This window comes from Carlito syrichta, unplaced genomic scaffold, assembly GCF_000164805.1.
Source record: "Carlito syrichta isolate Samal-C Ts95f unplaced genomic scaffold, Tarsius_syrichta-2.0.1 Scaffold303339, whole genome shotgun sequence".
NCBI lineage: Eukaryota > Metazoa > Chordata > Mammalia > Primates > Tarsiidae > Carlito > Carlito syrichta.
Window position 1 is genome coordinate 275345 of NW_007247435.1, and position 11752 is coordinate 287096.

The following is an 11752-nucleotide window of genomic DNA, read 5'->3' on the forward strand; positions in this document are numbered from 1 at the left end:
TACCATGGATGAGAAGCTTAATAAGGCTTGGCTGTCCTTTAGTTTTATCTATGTCAAAATGACAGACTCCAAAACCGTCTTCCTTCCAGTGTGACTGGGTTGTTGCCTGGAAGCACAAAAGACCACAAGCACATCTTTCTGAAGATCTCCTTCATTTGAAACTTTTTTTTAAAACTTAACATGAACAAAACCCAAATAATTTTGGAAGAATGCAACGTTTCTTGATCTGCACTCTCTAGTTAGGATTGATTTAACTGAGATAACAGAAACTTGGATGTTGCTTAAATAAATAAGAGGTTAACTCATCTTGCAGAAAGTATGGAGGTGGTCATTTTAGGGTCCTGTGCAGTTGTTCCAGGGTTAGGCTCATTTTACCTCTCAGTTTTGCAGTCCTGCATGTAAAACTGCTGGACATCTGATAATGATGCCAGCAATCCGGGAGTGAAGAAGAAGAAAGATTAAGGAGGAAGGATAGGTGGCTACATAGGACTTGGAACATTCTCAGAAACCTCAATAAATGTGTATCTTGCCTGAACCATGTCTCACAGCCGCCTTTAGCTGCAAGAGTGTCTGATGACTGCAGATTTTTAGCTAGGCACATTGCTATTCCTGTACAAATTGAAAGTTTCTTAATGAGGATGAAATAGAGACGTGATGCTGCCTAAACAACTAGCAGGGTACACCACATTCATCATAGCCAGGCAATTACAGGGTCTATGATTTTATTTGCTAGTCATTACTTTCAGCATCTATTGCCATAGAAAATGTAAGTCAAAGTGATTAGATATCAAACTAATCTACCATTTCATTTTCTTTTTCCAATAAGCAATAGTAGTCTTATTCATGTTTACCTCTGAGCAGCATTGAAGTTAGCTTCATTGTATTACATGCACAATTTTACATATATTTATTTTTTTGTAAGTGAAGATTTGTATCTTAGTCTCCCTGGGCTGCTGTAACCAAATGTCATAAATTGGGTGGTTTATAAACTACAAAAATTTATTTATTGTGGTTCTGGAGCTGGGAAGTCCAAGATCAAGGAACTGGCAAATTTGGTGGCCAGTGAGGGCTTACTTACTTCTTAGTTGATAGATGGCACCTTCTCCAGGGGCCAATAAGAATCTGGGACCTCTTTTATAAGAGTGCTAATCTCATGCATGAGTACTCTGCCCTTACGGCCTACTCACCTCCCAAAAGCCCACATCCTAATACTATCACTTGGGGGATTTCGATTTCGATTTTTGAATTTTAGAGGAACATAAACATTCAATCCATTGCAGTTCATTTGGATGATAAAGTGAGCTTGGGAGGAACAAAATTCATTAGATTGTCAAAGGGATCTGGAATTCATCTTAGGACTACTGTATTTCCCCCAGCTGTTGCTTGATTATTTTGGCTTTCCCCTTTCAAGGCTCCTCCGCCCTGACTAGATCTGACACTTTGAGCTCAAGGCTGAGTAACAGCTTCTGAGTAATCAGGTGGCCCATTTTGGGCTGTGCCCGGCCCAGCTGTCTGGGTGGGTATGTAGGAACTCTTTTGATGGTGTCATAGGCAACAAGTCAACGGTGTATTTAAACAGAACTGAGGAAGTGCTGCATAGACTGCCTGGTTGCATCATGACTCCGAGCTTCTTATTCCAGGAACTTAAATGAAACAGGCATACCAAACTGATGGACTCATTGTGGACTCAGCCTGTTGCAACGATGTTACCAGTTTGAACATTTTTTTTCTTCTAGCTCTTTTTTCTCCCAATCCTTTATCCTTTTTCTATATTTAGATTTTATCTTAGAAACCTTATTAGAAATTTCATGTTGGAAAGACTTTTAAAGGTTACTTCTTCCCAGCTCTTCACCTGCAGGAATTCGAGGGGACTCCATAAAAGTTATTTATGCAGATACCTAAAGATGAGACACTCATTATCTCACAAATCAGCTAGTTTTGAGTGACACATAAGAAAGGTCTTTCTTATATTAAACTGGTATCTTCAATTAGATTTCATAATCTCATACCGACAGTGAAACTCTAAAATCCTATTTCACAAAATGACCAAAAAGACTAAGGCACTGACTGGGTATTATTACACTGCCTTCTCTTTTGCATAAGCTTTGCTGAATCAGAATTTATAGTTTGCATCTCTATTAGAAAATTTGGAGGGGAAGTATATATGAAGCACAGCAACAGTTCTTGCCAAAGCTAAAAAATTTGATGGGGTGTGAGTAAGAAACTGAATAGTGTCATGTGCCATTCTGTCATCTTTAAAATTAAAATGTCCTTGTAAAAATATATATCCTTGTAAGGAACTTTGAACATATTCCTTTCCATTTTCAGCAAAGCTGTAAAACAGGTTTGATTGATTTAACTGAGAGTAACAGAAACTTGGGTGCTAATTAAACAAATAAGAAGTTTACTTGTCTTGCTAAAAGTATGGAGGTGGTCATTTTAGGGTCCAGTACAGCTGTTCCAGGGCCAGGCTCATTTTACCTCTCAGCTTTGGGGTCCTGCATGTATAACTGCTGACCATCTGAGAAATATGTCAGCAATCCAGGAGTGAAGAAGAGTAAAGAAAAGAGGAAGGATAGCTTGTTATATGAGGACTCAGAACATTCCCAGAAATGTTTTTTCTTTTCCTTTCTTTCTTTCCCTTCCTTTTTTCCTTTCCTTCTCTCCTTTCCCTTCCTCCCCCCACCCACTCCTTTCCCTTCCTTCCGGTCCTTTTTCTTTCTTCTTTTTAAGGCTTTTAACGAGAATTTAGAGAAATTATAATTTGATTTGGCATGATGAGAAAAGGCATCATGAATAAGGTTTGAATTCACCTTGAAGAATGCATTTGAGTGGTTTTTTTTTTTTTTTGAGTTGGAGTCTCACTCTGTCGCCCAGACTGGAGTGCAGTAGCCACTCCCGGCCACTGCAGCCTCGACCTGCTGGGCTCCGGCGATCCTTCCGCCTCAGCCTTCCAAGTAGCTGGAACTACAGGCGTGCGCTACCACACCCGGCTCATTTTGACTTATTGTAGAGATGAGGTCTCACCAAGTTGCCCAAGCATGTCTCAAACCCGCGGGCTCAGGCAATCCACTCACCTCAGCCTCCCAAAGGCGAGGGATTACAGGTTGAGCCACCGAGCCGGGCTTTTGAGTGTTTTATTGTGTGGAATAGGAAAGACTGAATAAAGACAGATGGACAAATGCAATAATCTTTATTGAATCCGTGCAAATGGCTTAGTCATGATTACTCAAGTTACTGCTATGGAAAGTAAATATGCAGGCTAGTGTAATTAAGTCCTAGTGTCCCTGGATGCCACCCTATTAGACCCAAGGAATCAAGTTAGAGATTAGAAAAACCACCTCCTTTGTGCTTCCTAGGCCTTTCTTAGTGTGGAGAAATCCACATCTCTTGATCAAAAAGTGAGCTTTCCTTTTCAAGATTTACCCTGTTTGCAAGCCAAAGTTATCAAAGACAGGATTTGACAGCCCAAAATTATCTCTAGGCAAGGCAAATGGCCTTATTCATAAACCCTATTAAAAATAATCCCTGCTCTAGCCAGTTTCTTCTTGGCTTTTACAATCTGAGGGAGGCTTTCCCAACAGGACTCTCATATGACTATTCCAGAAGTGGTGGTGAGTTTGCCAGGTGTCAAGTAGGGAAAAACGCAGCCCAGGATGAAAGTAGTTTCAGGTTATCTGGCTACAAAACTTGGCTGTGCTCCAAGCTGGAGGCATTCAGATGTTCACTACTGTTGGTTCTTTGCCAGTGTCGGGCCTGGAGCACTATTAAGAGGTCTCTGGATTTAACTTCCTGTAATCAAATCTTAACATGCAAAAAGTACTTTTCACCCTCAAATCCACTGTTTATATCTTGGGGTTCATGACTGACCTTACCACTAGGACTGAATTATGTAATATCATAAACCAATACTTCCACTCCCTCAAATCGGCTTTCTCCATAAAGGAACACCTGGCCTGGGAGACCAAGACCCTATGGGACTGCGAAGTCTCACAGGTCCTGTACACAAAAACTGTCCTGGAAAATTCAGGGCTGGGGGGAGGTGGCTGGGCAGCCAAAGCTCAAGTGCCTAAATGGCTCTAAACACATTAGCAAGATAAGTCAGAAAAAGAAAATAGAGTCAAATTTTTGTTAAGACAGTTCAGAAGTCTTAAAACTGGAGATTAAAATGAAATACAAAAAAAAATTACATAAAGTTAAAAAAAAGATTTTTTTTAAATGATGAATTTTAATTGAAGCTAAAGATCTGCAAGAAAAAAAGCTAGACTGGAGGCCAAAACAGCAGACAAGAAAAAGCTAAATTCAACTGAAATAAAGGTTAAACTATTTTTTATCTCAAAAGTTGAAAGACTAGGAAAAGCAAAAGTAAAATCTATAAGCCCCCCCCCAAAATAAAAACTTAAGAATTTAAAGGTAAGGGTAAAAGGCAGGGAGTGAAAAAATGGTAAGCATAATGATAACTTATTTAGTACTGGGTCCAGCCCATTTCCAGCATTTCCAATGAACTATCTGCCATCCCAGCAATAGGTCTTCCATCTTCATGGAGAGCTCATCTGCCTATGCTCACCCTCACCCTCTCTTGGATAGCCTGTCAGGACCACCTGGAAGCAACACAGCCTGTCCTCAACACACTTCCTTGATCTTCTATCTTGCTGAATAAATGGTTCTAGAGAACCAGATGAAATGGGGACCAAAGTGAGACCCAAATTTTACCTGTTCAATGACCACTTGTATACCTAACCCTGAATTGTACCCTCATATTTAAAATACTTTTAAAAAATGGCTCTAGAGAAAGGGGTAAATATAAAACCCTCATGAAGGGCAAAATCTGTTTACTTGGCTATGATGTTAGTTTCCAAAGTCAAATCTTTTATATAATTCTTAAGGCTTGACCATTCTCACCTCATAATCCAATATTAGCACCGGTCACCAGGAAAATGCAACATTAATGTCAATGCTGTCACATGATACCAGCTCTGGAAAATGTGGTTAGGGCTCCACAATATTTGGATTTTACTTAAGTCAAAATCTGTGATATATCCTGGACAAAATCAGGGTAAGAGTCATCTTTGAATTAGCCATGATTTTTTTTTTAAAAAAAGGACTTGTTTAAAAAGTAACCGAATAAAACATTAAAGTCAATATTTAATCCAATGATGTTTAAGAACTTTAAAAGCATACAATTAAATTCAGTGGATATTATGCGAGATCTTTCTAATCTATGAAAAGATTTCTAAACAACCTCTACATAAACACACATTAGTGACCTGATTCTAGTCCCATAAAATATTAAAGAACAGGTATTTTTTTTAAAAAGTCACTATCCAAATATTTTATTCAGTCTAATCTTTTAGTGAGGCTTCATTAATTTAGTCAAAAAGCTTAGTAGATGCTCTCCCAACTCAGTCCAGACTATGTTTGGAGGCTTTAGTATATTAGCACCATTGGCTGACTCCTAATTTGTTTGACATTTACCATTAGTGGCATGACTCTACTTTTCCCTCTTTTACTAAAACTTGCTGGTTCCCACACTCCAGCTTCTGCCCAGTTCACGGGACATTCAGAAATTATTTAGGCAACCCTATACTGATTAAAATCACACTGCATCGGGGATATTAAATGGACTACAAGGCAGATCTTGTGAATGAAATATTTATTTACACACTGTATCTAGAAGCAGATACATAAATTCTTATACAATTAATTTCCAAAAATGTGCAAGAAATTACTATAATTTGTTTACAAACCAAAACACATATTAAAATCAATGGACTTTGGATAATTCGTTCTGTGGTGTTCTCAGTACAAATGGTACACACCTGATTTGAAACATACAGAAAAAGTGTAAACTACAGCAATCTGAATTGCAAGTATTAATTTCATGGCACTCCAACAACTATGAAATTTCTTTAACTCAACATGTATACTCATTACAAAATTCTATAAGAATTTTTCATCACCTCTGGATGTAGAGTTTGGAACACTTTTCAGAAATAGCAACTATGCATTTTGCCATGTTATGATAGATTTAAAAAAGGATGTTTATAAAAAACCTTCTATACAGGATTTAAAAAGTATTAAAAGAAACCAAATTTGTGATTGCTAGCGTACCAATACCTTTAGAATTTTAAAGTTATTATGGAACTGGTTATTGTTCCTTATTAGAGTATTCATCAAAACTCTATTGCTGGTAGTGTAATTTCATTTTCAAATTAAGACTTCACATTCGATGAAAAGCAATTAAGATTTAAATGAAAATATATTATTTTTGAATCATTCATAAAGTGTCTCTCATATATAATGTGAAAGATATAGTAATTAAAATTGGCATTTTCTGAAAGCATTGTTACAAAGATATTTAGATTTGTAGCACTAGCAGGGACATTGCATAAACTTATGTAAGACTTTAGTAACTTTTATCCTGTTCAGTAATACTGGCTCAGAAATTATGATGTACACTTTAGGTTTTATTTCCTATAAGCCAATGATTTAGCCTTTTGGCACATGATTTTCCTCAAAAGCAAAATGGTTGCCCTGTGTAGCTGGTTTCCTTAAAAACTATTTTTAGTTCTATGATCATTTCCTGTGATATATTTTGACCTTCTAAAATTCCAGATTATTGCACCAAGTAGAAAGAGAATAGTTTCCATTAGGCAGAAAGAGAGTGAGATTTTTTTCAAGGACTTTCTACAGCTTACTTATTATTTATGAAAATGTATAGCAGTGTCCTAGTAAGCCTGAAATTTGCTTCTGGCCTCCATCAAGATTTGTGATGAAGAATTTGATAGAAAACAATTCTGGTTCATTTATTATGGCAGATGGATACAGCGTTTTTGTTTTCTTTTTCTCAGATTTCTAGAAGTGCATATTTAAAAATCACTTACAGGTTGTGTCCATAGCATCTACACTACCTTTCAATAGAATTCAAAAATGTAACCAAATTGTATCTAGACCAAACTATAGGATGAAATTATCTCTTTCTTCTTCCCCCTTTCCACTTTTAACCAGACTACTTTATGTCTTGTTTTGTTTTTTTGAGTTGGAGTCTCACTCTGTCACCCAGGCTCGAGGGCAGTGGCACGCTCCTGGCCACCGCAGCCTTGACCTGCTGGGCTCCGGCGATCCTTCTGCCTCAGCCTTTCAAATAGAGAGAACTACAGACGCACCTGGCTAATTTTTTTTTTGATTTATTGTAGAGACGAGGTCTCGCCAAGTTGCCTGGGTGGGCCTCAAACCCATGGTCTCAGGCAATCCTCGGCCTCCCAAAGTGCAGGGATTACAGGCTGAGCCACCAAGCCTAACCTACTTTAGTATCACATAAAGCCAATCTTTCACATTATGTTGTGCTCCCCTATCCCAGATGGGCATCTTTCTACACAAACATAGAAAATATTGCTACATACCTTTCTGTTTGTAAATTTTTTTTTTTTTGGCAAATACTGTTTTTATTATTCTAGCAGAATCTAACAATTTCGAACTGAATTAGAATAGGGCATATTACTTTAAAGTCATATAGTATGAATATACAAAAGCATATCAAAATTGGCTTTCTGAATTAGAACAGTATCAAGACTCGTCCTCCACTAAAACACATATTACAATTTTTAAAATATTTAGATGAAAATCAGAATGATCTTAACACTAAGTGGATAGACCTGAAACACATGACACCATGAGAAAATGCGGGGAACAGGCTATGTCCACATAAGACGGGTTCAGGGCAGTCCAAAGACCTCTGTGCACCATGATCTCACAAGGAGGACGTAAATGCTTCTGGAGACAGGGAGAAGCCATTTCAACATTTATTATTAATACACAGTGACTCTGTGACAATACCTGCCATCTAATATAGATGCACAGGGACTTTTAACTCACCCTAGATATACTTTAAGTTGTTTAAAAATAAATAGTTTTGCAAAAAAATAGTTTAAATGTCTTGCATTAATTTGATAACAAGCTTACAACTCTGTTAATAGTTCTTAATCCCAATAGCTTATAGTGAGCACTTATATTATTACAGTATACTCCACATTCCATCTTACTAGGTGAAAGCATATCAGAAAATGAAAGAGGAGTCTTTGTGACAAGGTACAATCAACATTCCACCAAAATTAAGTACCTTTTCCCCTTTAAGTCAAAATACCATATACAACACCATAATATTGTGGCATTGTGCCTTTTTTCTTGGTAATATCTCAGTTCTGGAAAAAAAAAAAGAGTGGATAGATATATGTTTGAATTGAAAAAGCCACAAGTTTGAACAAAGACCTTTGTGTTTAAAGCAAGTAAAAGATAGAAAAATTTTAAGTGGCAAAGAAACATCTCATATTACATGTTTCATTTGAGATGGGAACATTTTCCTTTAAAACTGTGTAGCTGGAAACATTTTCTGGACAGGGCAATTCCAAAATACTATATACACTGCAAAATTGTGGAACATTCTGCATTTCATCAAAATAACTAAAAATGATTGAGCATAACATCCCCTCCCTACAACTGACTCAAAGAGATAAAATAACTAATTGATGCCAAATTACTTAAGAGTTAGCTAAATTAAGAAATAAATAAAAGCCTATTTTTAAATGGAAGAGTATCTGATACAATTTTTTTTTTATATTGTAAGAAAAATTGCTCCAAAGATTTCCACAATGTTTTAACTAAAGTCATAGGGGGTTATTTTTAGTGGGAGGAAAGAGCATTCAAATCCAGCACAATTTTATAGTGACTGCATAATAGAAAAATATAAATCCAACCTTAAGTCAATGTTTTCTTTCTATTTAAATCCATTTAAAACCTCATATCAACTTTAATGTTGCAAGTGAATCCAGTCCATTTATGAAAATTAGTTGTACAATCAAGTTTACTCAAGGAAATGTTGACTAACTAAAGAAATCACAGATAAAACATTTTACCAAAAGAAAGTATAGATAACACAAAAAATGCTATCACAGGAAACTATGATCATCTAATATTTCTTTAATAATAGTTCTAGTTCCATAGGTCTTTATATGTTATGCCAATTTGTACCCGAGTTTAATGACAGAAAAGGCAACAATTTCTAAATTGGTGGTATACATTTCTTAACAATTTTTAATGTAAGGCCATTTATTAAAATAGACAAATCACAAGATGAAATGAAGGCAACAGAAAAATTCAACTTTTCACAACCAAAAAATCACCACAACCTTAAAAATAATTTAGAAAAGAATGCTGTAAAAGATATGTTGAAGATCTGCATTCCATTACCCAAGACTATGTCATAATTCTAATAAAAACTTTTTAAAGTATGAGATTAAAAAATCATTTTCAGTGTATATGTAAATTCTGTGTTTTATCACACTGGTATGTTTATTCAACACTACCTTTTGAAAACGGGCCATTTAAAAAGACACAGTAATTTTCACTCAATAGGTTTCATTCAACTTTACTTAGGGTTGAATACACATGAAATGTGCTTTTAATGCATAAAAATCACAGTGGATAGCAGCAAAGGATGGGGGGGCATTAAGGAAAATTTGATAATTCACATTGTGATTATTCTGCACATTGATGAAAAATAATTCACACTTCTAAAATCTCAAGACTTCCCTTTTTAAAGAAACCAAAACAAACCCAAGACACCTTGTGGACACTTTCCTACCCCTAAACAAAAAGATGACTCTTTTACACATAAAACTGAAATAGTTATGGCAGCAAAAGATTCTGATGGCAATGAAAGTTTGTAAACTGTATTTCAATCTCTTTTTCTTATTCCCAAAGTGCAAGATGCAGGGTTCTTATTCTTTCAGTAGTGCTTCTCCTGTAAATAATCCTTCATTTTGTTTGGCAAAGGCAGTTTCTGAATTAAGTCTATTCTTGTATACTGACGTATAACAAAACGACACAGGTACTGCAAAGAACGCACCTGCATGAACCGGGATACTGGGTTGGTCAGTCTGACTGGGTAAGTTGCAGATCCAGGCAGCCGAGACCTTGAATAACAAAAAGCTCCATTTTCAGAGTCCCTGATTGAATGCTCAATTAGATCAACTATGGACGTATGTCCTTCCACATCAGGCTGTTCATAAAAGCTAAACCTACCATTTGAATGCTCAATTCTAGTGTGAAGTGTTTTACCATGGGAGCGAAAGCTCAAGCTTAAAAGATACCGGTCATCAGAACTGTCCCGAACAAGAAAAGAACCATCTGGTACGTTTGCTAGCTTCCCTTCTGCCTCCCAGCGTGTGATGGGTCCCCAGTACCATCCTTGTTTTGCAAGTTTTTTCAGCTCCTCTGTAAGGCTTGTCACAACCATGGGACCACTACTCTGCACCGAGTCATAAACTCTTGCAACCCCAGGAGCAGAGTTAGGATCAAAATTCAAATGACAGCGCATGCTTTCAGCCACATGGGCATCTGTGCCAGTAAGTCCACTGAAGTTCCTTTGGATTTGATTATTCTGCATTGGAGGTAGCAGTGGTGAGAGTGGAGGGACATCATCATGACTGGCTCTCGGGCTCTGCAACATGACTCCCGTGGTGCCAATCAACAAGCCATTCACGGACTGATCCACAAAGATCTCTGGTGCAACGACTAGGTCCTGGTCTACCTGACTCTCATCTTCAGGGAAGGAGCGCCCTCCTACTTGAGGAGGAACTGCAGAGACTTCCATGGGAGAAGAACTGTCCAGACAATAGCTACGCGGTCCTTCCAAAGGATACATCCCCTCATCTAAAGGCACGGTATACTGAATGTAGTCCTGAGGCATAAGTCCAATAACTACAGGCACATGTTCATCCAGGTGAAGATGCAAGTCTCCATTCTGAGATGCCGAGCTCTTCCGTGAATTTGCTTGCTCCTGGCAGGCAGTCTCGGACTGAAGGTCGTGGAAGTCCTTCCGAACGCCATTCAGTGCTGGACTTGGACTGGAAGAGTGGACCAAGGCTTTGACTCTCACCTCCATCTTGATACACGTCTCCTCAGAGTTTGTAGGTCTAAGAGGCCAAGGTGTGGGGCTATAGTGATGACTGCGGAGGGAAGTGGACCTAATTGGCCTCTGAGCTCTCACATCTTTAAAGACTATTGGTGCTGAGGAAGAGGAGAAGGTGTCCTCATCAGCTGAGCTCCCAGAAGGTATGCTGGCCTTGCCTTTTGGCTTCTGTTTTGCAGAAAGTCTCCTTTTCAATGTACCCATCAGGCTTTCACTTTTTGATCTGTTTTTCCCGCTTTTTTCGTCTTCACTATTGATATCACAGCTGGCCATCTCTTTACCATAGCAGCTACCAAACAAGGAATCATCTTTTCCAAAGTCACTGGCTAGTGATGGTTGTTGTACTACCATGAAATCCGTTTCTTCTTTACTTTTATTCAAGTTAAAAGATTTCCGGAAGGTTTTAAGACTAATTTTCTTCATTATGACTAGTTACCTAATCCAAGGGGATCAACTTCTCTCTGGAATATTATCCCCAAACATCTGGAAAGGCTGCAATGCTGCATCTATGTATTTTTTCCAGTTTCATTTAAATTTTGGAGCCATTTTCTAAAAAGAAAAAAAAGTCACATTAAAAAATATTTCCACAAAAGTTTTATCTTAGTTTCAATCCTTTTGCTTCTGAACAAGAACACCCAAATATTTTCTTTCTTTTTTTTTTTCTTTTTAGAGATGAGGTCTTGCCAAGTTGCCCAGGCTGGTCTCAAATCCCTGGACTCAGGCAATCCTCTTGCCTCTGCCTCCCAAAGTGCTGGGATTACAGGCATAAGCCACTGCGTCTGA

The 11752-nt window shown here is 37.6% G+C and overlaps 1 protein-coding gene across 1 annotated transcript; it reads right to left on the minus strand.

Moving 5' to 3' along the window:
- Nucleotides 1-5636: 5636 nt before the first annotated feature.
- SOCS6 (suppressor of cytokine signaling 6) lies at nucleotides 5637-11513 on the minus strand. The gene is made up of 2 exons (XM_008058435.2): nucleotides 7303-11513; nucleotides 5637-7009 (listed from the first exon to the last, which is right to left on the minus strand). The coding sequence occupies exon 1, from the start codon at nucleotides 11390-11392 to the stop codon at nucleotides 9785-9787; it is 1608 nt and encodes a 535-aa protein (XP_008056626.1). The 5' UTR covers nucleotides 11393-11513; the 3' UTR covers nucleotides 5637-7009; nucleotides 7303-9784.
- Nucleotides 11514-11752: the final 239 nt, after the last annotated feature.

Bases quoted from the DNA above. Each gene is read 5' to 3' on its own strand.
- SOCS6 (XM_008058435.2), bottom strand. From the start codon at position 11,392: ATGAAGAAAATTAGTCTTAAAACCTTCCGGAAATCTTTTAACTTGAAT.